This window comes from Eublepharis macularius, chromosome 1, assembly GCF_028583425.1.
Source record: "Eublepharis macularius isolate TG4126 chromosome 1, MPM_Emac_v1.0, whole genome shotgun sequence".
Taxonomy (NCBI): Eukaryota; Metazoa; Chordata; class Lepidosauria; order Squamata; family Eublepharidae; genus Eublepharis; species Eublepharis macularius.
The window spans coordinates 129,261,411-129,282,676 of NC_072790.1; the positions used below are offsets into that span (position 1 = coordinate 129,261,411).

Below are 21,266 nucleotides of genomic sequence, written 5' to 3' on the forward strand. Positions count from 1 at the left end.
GTTTAGCTGAAAGCTTGAAGGTCATGGGCACTCCGCAGAGACATTTTTTCTCTGCTCTCTCAGTAATGGAATTAAGACCCATTAATCTGGCCAGCTGAGGGGGCGATCTCTATCTTCCTCCCAATTGTGAGCAGCTAAAGATGTCAAAAGAGCCGGATCTGGGGAGGGGAAAGGACAGCTCAGAGCCACCTTGTTCAGAGGTGGCTGGATGCCCCCCCTCCTCCCACGCCTTGCAGTTTGATGCTGCAAGGCGTGTCCGAGGCGCAGCTCATGTGATGGAGCAACAGAGAGAGGCGGGCAGGGGGCCACGGGAGGAGGCTGGGTTTCCCCCCTCCCTTTTGAAAGGAGTTTGCAGAAAGCTGCTGGGTTCCTTCAGTCGCAGCCCGAGCGCTTCCTGAACGGCTGAGGAGGAGGACGCAGCTGCCTGGACATCTTAATTACTGCGAAAATCTTTCTCTCGTTCCTGGCTGGGAAGTCTGGAGGCTGGACAGGCGAGGTGAAGGAGACGGAGACGCAAAGCAGCCGCCACACACCCGAAAGGAGCTATGGGCGCGGGAAGCTCTGCAGAGCGGAGCTCGCAGGACGGGGCCACTGCAGCAGGAGAGTCCCAGCCCAGCAGCCCCGAGGCAGAGACGCCGACAGCGGCTCTGGCTGAGCAGGAGCAGCTGGAGGACGCCGCCAAGGTAAGAGCCTCGAAAGGGGCAGCGGGCTCGGGAGGCTCTTGGCCCAGCCGCCCCACCTCCCGGCTCAGCCCGCGCAAACTTTCTGGTCGCGCCCAAACACCTGCGCGTGGGCAACTGCCTCCCCTTCGCCGCCCACCCGCCTGCAGCCCAGGGGCCAAGTTTGCGGGGTGGGGCGTGGCCCGCGCCGGGCTCGCCTCCCCTGAGGCAGTCAGAGGACTGCGCAACCGGCCCTTCCGCAGTAATAAACTCTCCTCTTCCCTTTGTCAGAAAAGCCCTGACGCGGGCAAAGGACAAGTGAGGGGCACCCAAGTGCCGCCCTAAGCCCCCGGGCCGGCCACCCCCCGGCTCTGCTCCCGGCGCCTTGTTACCCCCTCCCCTTCCTTGGAGCTTTCAGGCGCGCCCTATGGCGGGCGCCGCTTTGCGTCTTGCTGAGTTCTGTCTAATGAGCCCAAGGTAGCGGCGGGGGCGGAGTTAAGACCACCTACCCAGGACCCTCCCGGTTTTTCCTTTTGTGTGAATAGCGGTGTGAAAAGACCGCGCCCTATGGCGGGATGGTAGGGATCTTCTTTACTGCAGTCCCGCAGTCCGTCAGTGCTTGGTGGTACCCAGAGCTGCTGCAATACAGCTTCGTTTCTTCCTTAGAGGATGGAAGTAAGAAGTGCGCCAGTGCAAAAGGAAAACAAACCAACACGCCAACGGGAAAATGAATGGCTGTGTCAGTACCTTGTTTTCTTGCATCGACAAGTGTCTTAAAACTACCCCCCTCCCCCGCGTATCAAGCTGTTCTAAAGTACATCTCTTGTGCAGAATAAACAATCAGTTGGGTATTCTTCAGTGCTGCAAATATGTGCATTTTTGCAGTGAGAAGGACTTTCATATACCTGATGTTTCTAGAACTACAAATGTTAGCATAAGAAAGAAGCAAAATCAACACAATGTGATGACTACATAAATGCACTACATGAATCTTCGTACTGGAGAAGCAAAGAGGTTCCATTTAAATGTGTTCTTGAGTTACTTTTTGCATTTTTCCATACTTCATATTTGGTGAGGAGAATGATTTATTTTGCTAGTGTTCACTTTTTATATTGGTGTGCTAAGTACAAGGAATGTTATTGTCTATTAGTTTTGCTCATATTTGAAGTGTTTTAAAGTACAGAAGGAATCTTTAAAGTTTTATGTTTGGAGGACCCTCATATCTAATGTGTGGGTGTTTGTGAACTGTTTGGGACTGTTTTTGTGACCTTGTGTTTCAGATTTTAACTTGCAGCTAGAATTTTACATAGTTATTGTCTTTCAGTACAGTATATGGTAGTGGTTTATTTTAAAACAAAATGGAACAAAGCATTTAGTAACTAGGGGGAAAATCTTCTAATGTTCTGTTTCTGAAAAGAAAATTTACAATTGCAAAATAGTTCATTGTTGAGAGATTATTCAGCTAAACGAATGTAGCAGCAGAAATCTTGAAATGTATCAGAAGTATCTGACCAGGATGATAAAATAATGTTGGATTCAAGCTTGAGAAAGGAAAAAAAAATCCTGCTGAGAAGGTCAAACCAGCATCTCTTAAACCATGTGAAAAAGTATAAATTATTACTATGTTTCGAATCCAAGCAAATGCTAACTTCCAGGAAAGGTTTTTAGAATTTGTTGCCACATGAATCCAGTTATCAGGCTAAAGACAAAGAAAAGACTATTTCATTCTGTAATGCTACCATCATCTAAAAATGTTCTTACTAATGCCTTTCATTCCACACTGTAAAGTAGTTATGCCAAAGAACATTTTAACTAACCAGTAATGAAATTCTATATACTACATTTAATTCAATGTTTAGGCACCAACAATTGTTAACTACTAAGTAAAAGACTGCCCAGCTTGATGGGGAAAATGTCATTTCTCCAGCCCACTATTCTTCCCTTACTGATGCCACTGCCTCATGCATAACAAGAGGCAGGGTCAGGTTTCCTTTTCCAAACCTGGCCTTACTTCATCTTCCTCTAAAAAGGATACAGCCTACAGGTCCTGAAGTGTAAGAATTATTAGGACAACCTTCAGACAGATGTTGGGAGGAAAGAGGCTGTCCTGTATCCAAATCTCTCTCCCACCTAAATCTTGTTCCTAAGGGCATAAGAACCCTTCTAGATGATACCAAAAGCCCATCTTCTTTAACATCCTGTTTTCAGCAGTGGCTTGTCAGCTGCCTCTGGGGACCCATTCTAGGTAACAGCCTCCCCCCAGTATCTGGAAACTGTAACTGACAAGCAGCCTAGCCCCTGTTTGAGTAGCCCTACTCTGCTCTGGATGCCATTTCTTGGCCATGAGAGAGAGAAGTGGAATGTTGGGAAAGAGAAATGAAATATTTCAAATCTGCTTTAAATTCACACATACACATGTACCCATGCAAAGAGGGAATGGTAGAGAAGGAGAGGTAGTAGCAAGTACTTGGGAAGGCATTCCATGACCAGATGTGCTCTTGCAATAACACAACAGCATATATGGGAATAGTATAAGTGGGATGTGTTTATACAACAAGGAAAGCTTAATTGTCATGAGATTGGGATGTGGATATACTGGCAAATCACAATGGAATTTAACTTGTACATTGGCCTATCATATTAAGGCATATGCTCATTCCATATGCTGAATATAATGTAGCAGTGTAGAACAAGGAACAGAAATAGAAAAAAGATTCAGCATACAGAGTGGTAGTAATCCAGCACTGCATACATAAGACCACATCCCTATTATCCATGTAAATTATGTTGGAATATCTATTACTCCTTGTTCTGTATCCCCAATTGTAATAATGGTGAGAATACATATTACTCAAAAATGCGTATTGCTATAGTAAGTATAATATTTGTAGGTTGTTGTATTGTTGTTAATTTTGTTTAAGTTTGATTGTACTAGTAGATGATTGTGAGTCTGTATCCTAAAAAAATGGAATAGCCAACCCCCCCCCCCCCAGAAGTATGTATCAGGTTGAGGGCAATGGTTCTCTTCTGCTAAATGAGAAATTTTCCACTGGAGGAAGATGCTTTCTGTCCATCCCATACAGTCTTCATCCAATGGAGGATTATTCTCCTTCTCCTTAAGTCATGGGTTCCCCTCTTGTTGGATCCAATTCATGATATGCTGCAATCGTTTGCATAAAGCTAACAGCAGATGCAGCTCAGCTGTTTCTGGGCTTCTGATACCATTAGGAAAAGTTTACCCATTCCCTTTTTGTAGTCTTTTCTTACAAAACTGCTCTCTGGTTCATTGATTTGATCTAACTTTTGGGTTTCAACACAGAATAATAATATTTGTATTATCCTTGCACAACAATTACGTTTCTAAAATTTGAGTTCCATGTACTTTTTTACTTTCAAAATGAGGAAATTAGATCTTTTCATTAAATTGCAGCCAGCCTTCATCAATACTTTAGCTAATTATTGTAGGGCAAAATTGTTTATTGAAAAGTCAGCTAATACATCTGTTCATATGATAGATTACACATTTTGTATTGAGAAACACAGAAAATCCTTCCTTCAAAATTCTGGAAACTGCTTTTTAGACCAATCCAAACAAAGTAATACTTGGCATGTCAGTTGCATAGAAATACAGCACAGCAGTCAAACCCGCTGTTCCTATATTTCACAATCTTACTGTAGTTTCATTTTAGGGCTCTGTCTTAAAATGACCCGAACTGCTAAGTCATAGGCTGCTTGTTCCTATTAAAAATTGAGAGCACGTGCCATTTTAACTGTGTATGTATACTTATTCTCAAGCTATAGCGACTGAGGAGCGTTGTCAGTGGTGTGATCTATTTATTTATATATGTTATTTTTGCTCCCCCTTTCTCACTGAGACTGAAGGTGAATTTCACAGTGTGAGTCAGTACAGTTAAAGACTTTTCAATACACAAGTAATAGAATATATACATGCAAATTTACATAAAACCAATAGAGAGTTGAAGAAATGCTGAAATAGAGCACAAGTAATTCTAAGATTAACATATTAAACAACAAAGGATCTCCCCAGTAGGATCATACTTAAGCAATAGTAGTGAAGTCTGTAATCACTCCCTATCCTTTTACTGATGCATATCTTTGAGACAGCTTCCTTATTTTACGGCTGTCTGAGTTAAAAAGCCCTCTTGAATAATTCAGTTTTGCATAGTTTGCAGAAAGCCAGGAGAGTGGGAGCCTTCAGGTGGGCCATTCCATAAAGTAGGGGCCACCACAGAGAATGCATGTGTATGAGCAGCTGTTGATTTTGCCCATATGCAAGGTGGCACCTGCTGAAGGCTCTGTTCAGATAAGTGAAGCGGCCAAGATGGAACATAGGGAGGGAAGCTGTGCTATAGATATGCCAGACCAAGACTGTGAAGAGCTTTTTATGTGATAGCCAGTACCTTTAATTGAGCCTGGTAACTGATAGGTAGCCAACTGAGTGACTGCAGAATGGGAGTAATATTCATGCTCCTCCTAAGTCGATAATAGCTGACTTGCAGTGTTCTGTATCAGCTGGAGTCTCTGAGTTAATTTAGAGGGGAGCATGCATCCCCTGCTGCCTTTCCTGGCACATTATTTGAACATATCCCATAGTGACCTGTTTCCTGTATTGCTTTAAACTGTAGCAGGAATTCACTGTAGCATTCACTTACGACAGTAGACCTTTCAGTAAATTCTGCTATATCTGATGGTATGAATACACCATGAATCAGAGTTCTTCAGAATTTATTTTGATTTTAAGTACAGAGTTACCAAGTGAGAGCCTGTGGGGTGTCACAATTAGGATGCCAGACTAACAGTGCAATCCTAAATAGAGTTACTCCAGTCTAAACCCATTGATATCAGTGGGTTTGAACTAGAGTAACTCTGCTTAGGATTGCACTGTAAGACCAGGAAGAACATAGTTCAGACCTTTTCTCTGACATGAAGATTGCTGGTTGACCTTGGGCCTAGCCCACTTTACAGTATTATGACAAGGAAAACACTTGTGGTGGCCTGAGGTCCTTTGAGGGAAGGCAGTCTAAAAAACGAATATAAAAACATTTAATCTTTGGGGATGAGTAGTATTCCGGTTCTGATGGATGTTTTGGAATCCTTTCCATCACTATATAGACCAAGCTTCACTAACATAATTCATCCAGAGAATAAAAGTATATCTTGTTATGTTGTTTTCCAAATTAGGAGTATAATAACACAGTTAATAATTAATGCTAATGTAAGTACTCAAGCTTTTAGTATCCTATTTTTGCTCATTCAAGTGAAGAACAAAATGGAAGGAAACAATCTGGCGCTTACCTTCAGCTTTATCCTTGTCATAGTTTGCATATTTAATCTTCCAAAACAAATAGTTCCAATATAGTGTGTTACTGATACATTAGGGCAAGATAATAGTATGCTGAATACTGGTATAGTGGTTAGAATGTCAGTTGAGGACTAGGGAGACCTAGGTTCAATTTCCCATCAGCCTTGAAGTTTAGTGGTTGACTTTGGGCTAATCACACACTCTCAACTTATTTTGCAGGGTTGCTGTGAGGACAAATGGAGGTCATTTGAATCATGTACACTGACCTGAGCTCTTCTGAGGAAAGTCAAGATACTAATCTGATGAATACAGAATAGCAGTTTTGGGGATACTAATAGCAATGGGAGAATCCAATTACTGTTTAAGAGCTTGGGGCTTTTGAGGCTTTTTCTTCAGACAGAACCTATGCCAGTGATGGCGAACCTTTTTGAGCCCGAGTGCCCAAACTGCAACACAAAACCAACTTATTTATTTCAAAGTGCCAACACTGCAGTTAAACCTGAATACTGAGGTTTTAGTTAAGAAAAAACAACTCACACAGTTGTCCCAACTAATTAACCTCTCTCTCTCTCTCACTCACTCAGGAGCCACGAATGAAAGTAAAGCAAGTTAAATCAAAGCAGTTTGCCCTTCTTTAGATCAGCAGCCCTGCTTGCAAGCACTCTCCCTCTGTCTCTCAAGAGCCACGACTGAAAGTAAAGCAAGTTAAATCAAAGCAGCTTACTCTTTTTTAGAAAGCCAGCCCCAGCAGCCTGGCTGCTGCCTCCACTTCCTGCTGCTAAAGAGATGGGCAGCAGGGAGGCAGCCTTGAGGAAAAGGAATCATGTGGGCAGGGCCAAAACCCGTGTGATCTCTGCTCAGAGCTACTGGAACGCCATTGCAGGTGTTCCCCCTCCAAATGAGCCCTGGACCTAGCGATCCGGTGACTTGGCTCACGTGCCCACAGAGAGGGCTCTGCATGCCAGTTGTGGCATGCGTGCCATAGGTTCGCCATCGCTGACCTATGCCATATTGCAAACATCTCTGAGTTTAAAAACAGGCTTGTCATTGTAGAAGGGGTGACATTTTGTGTAAGGAATTCAATTTGTTGTACATTGTTTTTGTTTGTTTGTTTGGTTTAAAAAAATAAATTAAAAAAAAAAAGAAAAGAAAAGGAATTCAATTTGTGCGATACTTTTCCTATCACACCAAAACTTTCTTACTGTCAGAGCATGAATTACATTTAACTTAGCACATGCAACTGTACTGGTTGGTATATTTATAAAATTTAAAAGTACTAAAATAATTTTATTAAGACAATGCACATATACCCAGTGTTCCAGATGGAGCTTCATGGAGTCCAGAAAATAATGGATTTGCTTTAACTGATGCAAGTTTCTGAACTCTTTGAATGTGTGTGGGTTCATGCTTGTGTTGTCAAACATCCATCAGTTTCTTTCATAGAACAAATCGGCGGTCCAAACTACATGTTCAGATGTTCAAAGAGTTGAGACTGGGTTTCCCACAGCCACTCAGCAGCTGTGTGGAATGACTTAAAAATTAAGAAGAGCCCAAACAGGCTTGGAATGCCACCACAAGCAGAGTAAGGGCTCCTGCCCCTCTCCCTGAGCCCTTTTCTCATGCTGATACAGTGCTGTAGGGTTTTCCTTGTTTTTGCTCATTCACCCACACAGATTTTGAGGAAAATTAATATCCATGTTCTTTGAAGCCTTCCCATTTCCAGTCATGTGGGAAACTGCTGTTTGAGAAACAGTTTTGAAGCCTCTTTGGGAATTCAGAGCTTGTTCTATGGATCTTGAGAGCTAGATGAGATCCTTACTGGGGCCAGTAAGAAGAAACTTTTTATTGTTTTTGGCTTCCAACATTTTGCAACTCAAGTTCAGAAATGAATATACTGAATAATAAATTAGTGTCATAAACTGGGATTTACGGCTCAGGACAGTTCACTGTAACAATGCTCTTTCCCCTTCACTTCAGTCATTTACTAATCTCTTTTAGCCCCTCAGATTAACCAGATGTTCAACTGCATTGACATTCTCTTTAATTCAGAATTTCCTGGATTTTTGAACTTGGGCTCTAATGCAAAGAATCTGTTTCATAAGTGACTGAGTGTGGATTCTCATTTGCAGTTGCCTGTGTTACATTCTAACCCTAGAAAATTGCAGTAAAGGTAGTAAGCATCAACTGTTTTATTTCTTGAAAATATACTAACTATAGATAACTACACAGAGAAATTGCTGGAGTCTGTTTTTTTCCTCCTTTTTCTAAGTTCTACTTGTTTCTTTTTAAAAGAGGCTATAGTATAAACTAGCTACTGTAACCACCTTTAACACATGCAGCTGGCTACTTCACTTGAGGATCCATGGATTTGGGTATTCTCTATTTGCATAATCTATTTACTTTGTTTACACTCCACCTTTCTCACAATCAAGATGGAGTACAATAATTCAGCATTAAAAGAGGGGGGAAAGGGCATCGTCAACCTTTATTGAAATAAGTAAGGAAACATTATTAGACCAAAGGTAGAAATGTTCTTCCCAAATTAAAATGCGATGTGATGGGATAATGGGAGCTCATTTATTCCCCAAATCTAGTGCGGAGAAGGGAACATTCATATTTTGACAGATAGGAGAAGGAAGGATTCACATGCCTCAGAATTCTTTCTCTCCTAGGAACTGTTTGACCACCTTACTTACCCAAATGAAGAGGGAAATCTTACCACAGATGATGATTGTGCTCCCTTCAGGGGTCCTAATCTACCCAAGGTGGATCGAAGCACACTACGAGAATCACTGTGTTAGTGGAAAAACTGCTTATGCGTATAAAAGTTAAAGTCTTTCTTTTACTAGAGAGCATATTGGTAGAAATTTATGGGGCGCTCTTCCTCTTTATTGAGATGGGGAGGTTGCAGTAAATTTGCAGCTTTGATTCTAAGCATAATGACCATTATTCACAGATATAAAATAACCTAATCCACAAGTGCTCACACAATGGGTTTTGAGTCAGTTTCCGTTCTAATATATGTATACATCTGAAGATTTTAACCAGAAGTGGTATTGAGCTGCTGAAAAGGAAGTATTTCTACGTGGATATGTGGAGACTGTAGGACAGTTCATACGTATGTAGTTCTTATACACATAACTAGTCTCATCCTTCCTTATACAAACACAAACGTGGACATACGCAAACACAAATGTGGGCAAACACAAATGTGTGATTTAGGTATTCAAGGCTATGCTCAAGAGCCATTTTTGTGATAACAGCTGCTAGAAAAAAGGTGTGTCAATGATGCCAGTGACTATTAACTGTAATTGCATACATCACACATTGTGTTTGCTGACATGAATGCACATCTAAGTCAACAGTGCTTTTATGAACATGAAATATATCAACAGTACTTTTGTGGATGTGGAATATAAAATGTAAACTGGCAGTATTGCTCTTTAAATGGATTTTTAAAATCTCTTTGAAGCCACAGTTGTATAGCTCGAGAGATCTATATAGTTTTCCATTTTAAAATGTCATTTATTTTCATTTCATTCATACATGAATTGATACAATTTCATTTCTATTCATTCTCATCAGGAACAAGGCTTCTTGCTATCTGCTTTCCCCTCCTTTTCCTTCTTCCTGCCCTCCTTTCCCCCCACCCACAATTCCTCTTGCTCTTACTGTGCTGTAGTCTGAGACTTCTGTTGCTTGTGATACTGCGGTCAGACTCCAAGGAAGCCATCCATCCAATGAATAGATAGGGTAATCTCTCTCCTTCTACTTCAGTACCTCAGATGGTTTTTCTGAGATGTCCAAGATGCTGTACCCAGGGGAATATACTCTTTAGTGTACTGAGGTGTGAGGGGGAGATATGACTGACCAACTGGCTGTCCCCCCCCCAGCTTTCCTAATCTCCCATGATGCCCCAAAGAGTGGCAGGAACAGCTGACCCAGCTTGTTGCATAGTAAGGATAGGCAGATAGTGCAGAAAGAGGAGGAGGAAGAAGGGTCTAGGGCAAGGCTTTCATTCATCTCTTGCAGTTCCCCTTGATTTTTGGGTCCCAAATGAATGTAACAAAAAGTTTTAAGTAGGTATCCGTGTTGGTCTGCAGAAGAACAGTAAGATTTTAATCCAGTGGCACCTTAGAGACTAGCAAGATTTTCAGGGTATAAGGTTTCAAGCATCAGAGCTCCAGATAATTCAGACATCATGATTAAGGAAGGTATCTGAACAAGGGAACTCTCAAAAGCTTATACTCTAAAAATCTTGTTCGTTTCTAATGTGCCACTAGAATCAAATCCTACAAAACAGTTTTGTTTTACTTAATCTTTTTCATGTTTGAAAATGAACATATATCCTGTTATGATTTGGAAGAGGGGACTCCTGACTCCCTCCCAGTCCAATCATTCCTCCAGTAGAGCTGCCACCACCCAACTGAAAACAGACTTGATCCTTCACCAGCTGTTGGGGAAGCTGGGGAGCCTCTGAGTATGTGCAGAGTTCTAGCAAGTAGCTGAATTGAAGGATTGTGGGTGAAGCATGACACAGTTTGTCTCAACCAAAGAAAGAACTTTATTGTACTAAAGAAGATTATAAAAATACAAAGATCACAAGGAATATATATGGAATGAGCAGTGCAGAAAGGTACTGCTAATAAGAGAAAGAAAAGAAAACCAAAAAAGTAAGATCCAACTGTTCGTTCTGGGTTCCCAAGCAGTACCCAAGGCGTCCTTTGCTGGGATGGGTGTCCAGTGCTTGGGAAGGTGAAGGGGAGCCCGTGAATCACACACACAAAAGGCTGCAGAGCCTTTTTATATTCTCTTTTCCCAAGGGAGAGGGAGGAGTTCCCTCCCTTAAAACCAGTCTTGCCCAAACGCCATGGCTAGTGGGGGCCCCTTGTCATATTCTCCTTGTTCTCATCTCTCAAGCCTCTGGTTTTTATGAAAGTACCAAATGGCTAGAATACCATTCCTCCCACGATGTCAGTTAGGACAAATGGTGTTTATTTACTGACCTGTCCTCCTTGGCTTCCTTAGGGCTGGATATGAAAATCACAGGCCAGCTTAATATAAAAAAAAGCCTGTGTCCCTATCATGACATATCCTGATCTCTATAAGCTGTATTCTGTGTGTTGGCTATTAGATAATTAAAGAGTTTCAATGCTTTTATCAGCTATTCAGATTATATCTTTTCAACTGCATCAGTTGATAGATAGGCTTACTGCATTTATTCAAACTCAAGCTGTCTTTGGATAACAGAATCTTATCAGGCAGGTAATTAGGATGTAAGTAGAATTTAGCGAGCCCTATGTTAATTAATCTATATTATGAATCAGTTTCTGTATCTTGATTTTTATTTAGTAAAAAATACAAATATTATTAAAATGTACTCCCATAAAACCTGGAAATGGACTATGAAGTTAACGGAATATTTAGAATATGGATGTTTTGCTTCGACCTAAACATTCTTCTCTCCCTTTCTTTGTTGTTTAAGTGGGTAATAATGTCTTAGAGCTACAATGTAAATTGTTTTTCTTTATTTATATCCTGCTTAACTCCCTCAAGAGCCCCAAATTGTCTTATAACAGCAAATAATATTTTATACAAAAATAATAAACAAGAAAACAAACTAATCTTGGGCTGGTCTGAACTCATTTAATGGCTCATCTGAAGGCATGGGCTATGAGCCAAAGCACTAAGAGTTATTTGACTCTTGCCTTTTGGCTCACATCCAAGGCTCATGCCCTTGGCCATGCCCACAGTGTTCCTGTCACTCCCTTGCTGCTTCCCTTGGCCATGCCCAAGTTATATAGGTACCTTAACAAGAAGGGGGAAAGAACAAATCTTCTGCAATATAATGATGATGTAGTTGGTTGGATGTTCCTCCAGTGGTGGACTGGGAGGCAAAATGGATCCACAGCCCAGTGCATTCTGGCCTTGCCCCTGCAAACAAGGGAGGAAGGGAGGGAGGGAGAAAAAGCCAGCCTCCCAGATATGCCAGGCCTGATTCTGGCCGGGTGAAGGGGGGGTGGGCATTGCCACCCGCTCTGCTACTGATCCCAGCTGGGTGAAGGGGGTGGGTGGGCATTGCCACCTGCTCCACTCCTGTTCCCGGCTGGGTAATGGGGGCGGACATTGTCTCCTGCTCTGTGTCTGATTCCATCCGGGTGAAGGGGGTGGGTGGGCACTGCTGCCTGCTCTGCGCCTGATTCTGATGGGTTGAAGGGTGGGTGGGCATTGCCACCTGCTTCACGCCTGATCCTGGCTGCATAAAGGAGGGTGGGCATTGCCACCTGATCTGCTCCTGATCCCAGTTGGGTGAAGGTGGGGGGTGGGCATTGCCACCTGCTCCGCTCCTGATCCTAGCTGGGTGATGATGGGGGGGGTGGGCATTGCCACCTGCTCTGCTCCTGATCCCAGCTGGGTGAATGCAGGGTGTGGGCATCGTCCTCTGCTCCACACCTGATACTAGCTGGATGAAGGCATCGGGCAGGCATTGTCAACTGTTCCACTTCTGATCCCAGCGGAGGGAAGGCGGGAGCGGGCATTTCCACCTGCTTCACTCCTGATCCCAATTGGGTGAAGGCAGGGGCAGGCATTGCCATGTACTCCACTCCTGATCCCAGCTGAGTGAAGGCAGGGGGTGGTCATTGCCACCTGCTCCACTCCTGATCCCAGCTGGGTGAAGGTGGGGGATAGGCATTGCTACGTGCTCCATGTCTGATCCTCACCTGGGCGTCCTGCTGCGGCCTCTTGGAGGGATGGGCTGCCTCTTCTTGGCTTCCCTCCATGGCAGTGGCCTCTAGTGGTGCACCAGGGTAGGAAGTGAGTTGTCTGGAACACGGTTAGCCTTTTATATAGTTGGATAAAGAGTACTGCAGTTTCTTAGCATTACATTTGGGAGTAAACTTTATTGAGAGCAAACCATTGTGTTGAATCTAGCTGCCATCATGTAGTTAGGTAGCTCTCCAAGTCAGCAAGGGGTCCACTGTTGACAAGAGGCTGTAGGAACCACCAAGTGGCTGCTATTTATTAGCCACTTGCCCTCTCACTTTTCCCCCCTTCTCAGCCAAAGTACTGCTTTGCTAATCCTTTTGGCTCTCTGGGTGCATCCTTCCTCTTCAGCCTTTGTCCTGTCAAGCTTGGTTAGTAAGATAAAGCTGAGGCTAGCTGGAGAGAATGGAAGGGAGAAGAGAGAAGGAAAGGCTTGTTTTGTGTTGCTGCTGCTACCACTAGGATCAATGTAGTCATGGTGGCAGATGTGAAAATGGTGGCAGTTGTGCTTGGAGGTGGTTGGACCTGCTGCATGGAGAGCCTCTGCACCTATGTTTGTGTGTGCCTCTACATATATGTTTTTTGGGGGTATAGGAGCAGAGGCCCTCTGCTCATTTCACGACTCTTTTCTTGGTAAAAACTTGGGGTTGGCACTGAAAGTCTATATCTGAAGATAGTGCTTGTCATTGTGTAATGCTAGTCCTCTGCAAATTGTGATTTGCAAACTAGAGGCTTTGTCTCAAATATGGGTTAATTTCTCCCCTTCTTCTATTCCAAGTGTTAACCAAGTATTGCATGTTTGTTGATCTCTAGTCTATCTTTCCTTCCCCTCTCTTGCCCTAGCCTGCTTGGACAGCCTATTCCTGTTGTGCATTTTTAATTAAAGCAATGGCTGAAACATCAAAGTACTGTAATCCATATTCTGATGATGGCATGGAGATTGTATTTTTCAGTCCAATGAAAGACGATTGAGGAAACATTGTAACATCTGTTTTGGCCTGACAGAGGACTAAGGAGTGGGGCTGACAGTTGGGGACCTCAGAGGGGTATAATGTCACTTCAACCATACTCCAAAGCGGCCGTTTTCTCCAGGGGAACTGATCTATGTAACTTGGAGATCAGTTGCAATTCCAGGAAATCTCTAGCTACCACCTAGAGGTTAAAACAACAACAAAGGACTACGGTGTAGAGTTGGTGTTATGATCTTCACTTTCTTTAGGGTGGATTTTGCTTTAATCTTTCCCTTCACACTCTCTGGGTAGTTAGCTGCCACCAGGAATATTAAATTCCAATATATTTTATTTAAGTTTTCCTTTTGGTAACGTGTTTATGAGTCAGGCTCCTTCGTGGTTCTATGTGGCCCTGAGGATAGGAATGGGAGATAACAATGACTGCTACTCTGGGATATAACAAAACAAAATAAAAGTTTATTTTTTAAGAAGCTTATTGGTTACATAAAAGTAGTTCTTAGTTCTTCTAGTTGCTTCATCCAAACTCATTCACACAGATCTCTTGTAAGGCTTCACACACAGTTAGCCTCTTTCTCTAGGCTCTATATTTCTCTCACACAGAACTCCTCAGACAGCGCACAGCTAGCCTGTTTTCTTTTCACTCTCAATTCTTTCTCTCTCAGGCGCATACACAGTTTGCCTGCTTCAAATAGAATGAATATATAGTCTCACAGACACACTCAGTTCAGGCTTCCACTCAGGTTGCCTTTCCCTCACAAATACATGAACACACTCAGGCTGCACACAGCTCGCCTCTCTTGCCCTAGCTGAATCTTTTCCTCTCCCTCAGTAACTCAAAACTGCCTTCACTCCGCCCACTCTCTGTCATCAACCAATCATATCACTCACTCATCTCTCTCTTTCACCCCCACTCTTCACCTGTCTCACCAAACATTTAAAGACAGATGCACCCATTTCTTGAAATCATTACAAATCCCCCCCTTCTCCTTTAAGCGGAACACATCATTTTTCCAGAAGAGTGGTGTGCAGCTTTCTCTGGCTTAGGGAATAGTTTATTGTCTCTGCAGTTCCTGTTAAGTCCATTTCTCACTCTTTTGTGGTTTTTGTTTTAAAGTACTGGGTTTCTTTAACTTGCGTTCCTCCTCTACTGGGGTGTCATCTTCCTCTCTGGGATGTTCCACTGCTGGGCTGAGGTCATCTCGGCTTTGGCCTTCTCTACTAGGTCGTTGTTTGCTTCTTCTGGTTGTTCCTCTATTGTTCTGGTTGTTCTGGTTGTTCCTCTATTGTTCTGGTTGTTCTGGTTGTTCCCCTGTTCTTGCGAACAGGGTTTGAGCTCAGTTCTTTACATGCTCTCTTCATGTTTGATGCACTGGGTGACTCATTTAAAAGGCTAGCATCCTTCAAGGAGTTTCCTAACTCTTTATTCTGTTTTTTGCACATGCTGAACTTTTCTAGTACTTAACATTTGTCTTCAGCCAGTTCAGCAACTGTACTATCAAGTTGTTTCTCTCTTCTTACATAAAGTCTATTTCTAACTGACTGATAGTTCCTGTGCATTAGTAGAAAGACAATTAAAAGGGTAACTACGGCAAAATAAATCAACTTTTTTAAATGCTGAATCTTTTTGTTGGTGTTTTCTAGGGCTTTTTGCAGCCTTTGGTTTTCTGTATCCAAAACTTGGTAACTGACTTCTAAATGTTCAGCCTTCTTAAAAGATGTTTTCCTACGCCTTAGACTTTTCTGAAGCTGTAGGTTCTCACTTTCCAGTTCCTTGTTTTCAAATTGTAACTGAGCCACCATGAGGTTCATACTCTTCACAGATTCAACTGTTCTGAGTTCTACATTCTCTTCATCAATTTGTGTATTCTGTTTCTCTAAGGACTCTAGTTGAAATCTGAGGTTTCTCTGGCTAGTTAGAGTCTTTTTTGGCATTCTGTTTCCTATATCCAGATAAGAGTTTTCTTGCTCTGACCTATCTATTTTTTCACAAATTAGCTTTAGGTTAGTAACCCTTTTCTGTAACAACTCATTTTCCCAAGCAAAAATGTCTCTTTCTGTGTTCATTTCATTCTGCCTGGCTTTCTCTCTTATGTCTTTTAACTCGCAATCTGTCATAATTTCTCTTTTAAACTCCTCAGAGTTTTTATTTATGGCTCCTCCTATTTCTTGGGACATTTCAGCAGTACTGCTAACAGGAGTTTGTCTCTCTCACTCTCACTCTTCACCTATCTCACCAAACATTTAAAGACACATGCACCCATTTCTTGAAATCATTGCAGTTGGCAACCCTAATCCAAAGTATTTCACAAATGATGGTGAAATATGATAAAACAACAAAAACAGATCCCACTGGCCTGATAGAAGAAGCTGCCTAAAACAAACCGCAGGCTAAGTGGGAAAAGGGGAAAAGGGCGAAGAGTGGGAAAAAGTGGGAAAAGGGTGAAGAGCTTCAGCTTGCACCTCTTCAGCTTGCACCTCTGCCCCCACCAAGCCTCTAAGGAGAGGAAGACCAGTGTAACCAGATGGAACTCAACTGTTGCTATCTAGCTGGCTGCCAGCAAGATCATCATCATCATCTCTCTCACTCACACACTGCCCATTGCCCTAATAATGCCAGGAGCTACTTCTGTGCTGGCACATTAGCTGAGGTCAAATCCTGTACCTTGTAGGAATCTTATTGGAAGGAGAAACTGCCAATTTACAGCAGCACTGTGATATATATATATATATATATATATATATATATATATATATATATATATATATATATATATATATATATATATATATTATATATATATATTATGCATATATATGCATAATATATATATATTATGCATATATATATGCATAATCCTATGAACTGCTGCTTCAACATAGCAGCTCGTAGGGTTGACTTTACGTAAGATTGGTTCGTTGCGCTGTTTGTTAGCTTTAAAATTATGCTCTGACAGATTATTCCATTTCTCCGAAAAGCTAAACGTTGTAATTGTATTCTTAAATAAATCTTTACAATTTACAGTAACTTTTAAATGTCGTGCCACATATAATTTACAGTGTAGCATATAAGCTTCCATGTAATGCTACAGTAAAATCTCTTCATTGGAAATTCTTTGAATTTTTATCTGATGAGGAAAAATGCTTTAGGATTAGACTCTTTAACAGGTGACACAGATGCTCATATTGCCTTGGGACTCAGTAGGACACCCCATCTCTCTGGGTTGAGTGGTGTTTGGTTTAAGCAGCTTTATACTAATAGAAGGATTAACTACAATACAGCTGGGATTTTGTGTGTGTGTGTGTGTGTGTGTAAAATCCGTTAAAATACTTTTCTTCAAAGAATTCAGTCTCCAAGGCTGTAGCCATTTAGTTGCTTTCTTAGGTTTTACTAAACAAAAGCCGTAATAAACAGCTGCAATACCATAAATGTCCAAGATGGCTGTAATCCTCAGTGTATTTATTACAAATGTGTTCTGTGTTTATTATGTGCTATAGCATTCCAGCTCTTAGTATGCTGCCAGTGTGGCCTTTGTGCTGAACAAATTGCCTTCTTACTATAGAATTAAATTGGCCAAGAGTTTGTCCATACTCTTTCACAATGTGATGGATGTCCCTACCTGCACCTCACAAACCACTGACATGAGGAGGCTGTCAGGCTAGAAGCAGACCATAAAAACTGCTTTTAAAAAAATGAAAGCCTTCAAAATCTCCATCCCACCCACCTCCCTTCAGAATCAAGCCTATACAATAGAATGAGCCCAGGGTAATTTTGTTTTTGTACATACGGATTTCACTCAGGACATTTAGATTCAACTGGTTACTACAAATCAGAATGTGGAGGACAGAATAAGCATGCACCTGTGTGCCTGAAAGACACCATTCACTTACTTACCTGCCAGCACGCAGCAAGCAGTCATGGTGTGACCTTTTTGGTTGTTTGTTCCATGGTGCACTGAGAGAAGTAAGATTGACAGGATTTATACCATACCTCAGGAACGGCATCACATACATATTGTCCACATCATTTTGTATTCCAAAAGACCATAAGCACATTTAAAATCTCTTCTGTCCCATTGGACTGCATGTATATGTTGGACTGATGATATTGCTATGCATATACTGAGTATAGTGTGCTGTTATATCAGTATTTAATATTTATTGCCAACATATTTATAACTGTTACTAATCTTAGAAGTAATATTTATTGTTATGCTATTCAGGAATATGAGTGTATGTAATTTGCCATTGAGCACTTCTGCACTTTAAAATTTATAAACATTTTATTATATAGATATTGTTCACATTCCTTTGATTGGCTGCCCACAGGGGACCATTGTCTCTACTGGTCCTACGATTATACCCGGGGTGGCCTCTATTTGCTAGTAAGCATGCATGAGGGCAGAAGGGAGTATGTGCACCTGTAGCATGTTTCCAATAGCCAAACATGCTAATTTGAGCCTCTTTTTCCAAGATTTGTTTTCCTGCCATCTTGACTACTAGAAATACATGAGGGTTTATGTAGTGATGAAAATGATGATACATATAATTAAAGAAATAATATTTCTAAAAATAATAAAGGTGGTTTGTGATAAACCTGCCAGCATGAAGAACATACTCTGTCCTGATTATATGGAAGATGCACATGTTGAAGCTTTGCTAGTTTGGGCGATCTATCTCCATTAATTTTAGCAGAGGGAAGAGATACACTAAGGGGAGTTGTTTTATATTGCTTTTCCCATCCTGAGAATAAAATTCTGAATCATTTAAAAAGTGGCACACAACTCATAGGAATCAACCCTAACATCAAGGAGTTGGCTGGTGGCCATTGGACACAAGCTTCTCATTGATTGTATGCCTGCAATCATACAAGGGGAAAGTTGCCTGATCTGACAGAGATGAAAAAATGCAGACTTGGCAATCGCCGTGACCTGGGCCACCATCGACAGGGAGGCATCCAGGAGCACGCCCAGACTCTTCACCACTGGCAAAATTGCCGTCACAGCCTCCAGAGCTCTGGCCAGATTGTCTGGGACCGTGTCTGGCTGGCCATCCATCAACAGAAAAAGCTGGGTGTCATCTGCATATTGATGACAGCCCAGCCTAAATCTCCACACCAACTGGGCGAGGGGGCGCATGTAGATGTTAAATAACATCAGGGAGAGTATTGCCCCTTGCGGAACCCCGCACACCAAAGGGTGAGGGGGCGATAGATCTTCCCCGAGCACCACCCTCTGTCCCCGACCCTGGAGAAAAGAGACCAGCCACTGTAAGGCTGTCCCCCTAATCCCCACATTGACGAGGCGGCTGGCCAACAAGTCATAGTCGACCATGTCAAACGCTGCTGTGAGATCGAGTAACACAAGCAGCGTCGAACTGCCTCGATCCAGATGCCTGCGAAGGTCATCTGTGAGGGCGACCAAGGCCGTCTCCGTCCCATGGCCAGGACGGAAGTTGGACTGGAATGGGTCCAAGACTACAGCATCATTCAGGAATTCCTGCAGTTGTACTGCCACCACCCGCTCAATCACCTTGCCCAGGAACAGGAGGTTCGACACTGGGCGGTAAGTGACGGGTCGGTGGGGTCCAAATATGATTTTTTCAGGAGGGGCTGCACTGCCGCTTCCTTTAATGCTCTGGGAAAACCCCCAGAGCTCAGGGAGATGTTAACAATGGCCTCCAAATGGTCCCGTAGACCCTCTGAGCTGGTCTTCACCAGCCAGGATGGGCAGGGGTCCAGAGGACAGGTGGTTGGCCTCATCCCTTGCAGGATCCTGTCAACTTTGTCCTGGGAGAGCAGCATGAAATGATCTAATACAGACCTAGAAGATGCTCAGGGGTCTCCAGTTCTCTTACTGTATCAACAGTGGGCGGCAGGCCACGGCAAAGGGACAAGATTTTGCCCACAAAATAGCTCGCAAAAGCCTCACAGCCAATAGTTGAATTAAGAATTTGGCAGTCTCCCTGAGAGAGGGAGACCAAGGACTGAACTGTTTGAAATAATTAAGCCGGGCGTGAGCTAGCGGATGCAATGGAAGCAGCAAAGAAATCCAATCTTTGCTGCTTTCACTGCTACCTCATAGGCTTTCATAAATGTCCTATAAGATGTTCTTGCCTCTTCGTCGCGCTCCCGCCTCCACACTCACTCTAGTCGTCTCAGAGACCACTTCATCTGGTGAAGCTCCTTGGTGAACCAAGGAGCTACCCGTTTGCGGGCTCGGAGAGGACAGCAAGGGGCAATAACGTCGATGGCTTCGGAAAGTTGGCCATGCCAATAATCTACCAGCTCATCTAACGTATTGCCAGGGGGCATTGGATCCTGCAGAACCGCCTGGAAACCAATGTGTGTTGTATGCATATCATAAATATATGAATATTTTAAATAAATAAATAAATGGACCTATAGAAACAAAGCTGGTTGTCTGGAGTGCTTTTTGCCCTTGTTTTTTTCTTGTTACAAGCCTCTGTGTCACAGGCAGGGCTTCCTCATGGCGTGCCTCGCCTTTGAGCTGTCCATTTGCACTCAATGTGATATAAAGATCTGCCAAGCAACTCTCAAAAGACTCCACTGCAGTTAGTAAAGCTTTATTGAAAAGTTGCCAGTATCATGATCTTACTCCATCTTTGCCAGGAATAACGGTTACATGCAAGCCTCATACATATATAGGTTTCTAATGTGCGGGCATACTGTAACCCACCTCCCCAGTCTAACTGTCCTTTAAGTTCGGCAGGAAAGCATCTAAGTGAGAAAAGCAACAGGAATGATATATGGGGTTTTCCAAGGTCGTACAGATACCTCTTCCCAGACTAATAGGAGAGGCGTTTGGTACAGCTGAGAGAAGCATACAGATAACAGTTGGAACAATCACCTCCGTAGCATATTTTCCCATCGCGGGTCTGAATGACAAGCAGTCCATGCAATTAATTATCTCAGTGTTTACCCATACATAAAGCATAATCATATTGGCAGGGTGTGGCTGGTCATGACAGGTGATGCTGAGCACCTGACATGTGAACCCTCTCATTTTTTGGTGGCAGTTCCAGTTCTTTGGCTCATTCTTCTCAAGGGCACACAGAGGTCTTCTATGCCATTGACTTTCCGTAAGGAATGTAGACCATTCTTTTTAGGTGTGCATTTTGCATTTCATAAGGGGTATGATTTTGAGGACAAGTTGTGTAACTGTGTTTTTCTTGTTTTACTTGGAAATGGATACATAGAAGAATATCTGTGGAGCTTAGTACCAACAAGATGGAAGTGCTACTGCTGAATAGAAAGTCTGACCCAAGATTTAAGGTGTTACCTGTTCTGGATGGAGTGTACTCACCTTGAAGGAACAGGTTTGTAGACTGGGGATGCTCTTGGACCCAGGCCTTCTGCAGGATGAGCAGGTGGCAGCTATGGCCAAGGATGCCTTTTACTAGTATTGGTGAGCCAGCTGTGGTCGTTTCTGGGCAGGAAATGCCCTAGTTATATCTAGATTAGATTACTGCAATGTGCTCTACATGTCTGTCCTTGAAAATTGTTCAGAAACTTCAATTGCTGCTGAATAC

The 21,266-nt window shown here is 42.7% G+C and overlaps 1 protein-coding gene across 1 annotated transcript in view; it reads left to right on the top strand.

The window, feature by feature from the left end:
- Positions 1-389: 389 nt before the first annotated feature.
- Positions 390-21,266, top strand: part of LOC129324599 (A-kinase anchor protein 12-like) — an 83,196-nt gene continuing 62,319 nt past the window's right edge. The window contains exon 1 of the mRNA XM_054971933.1: positions 390-683. Coding sequence (XP_054827908.1) covers positions 546-683 — 138 coding nt within the window. The 5' untranslated portion in view covers positions 390-545. The remainder of the gene's footprint in view (positions 684-21,266) is intronic.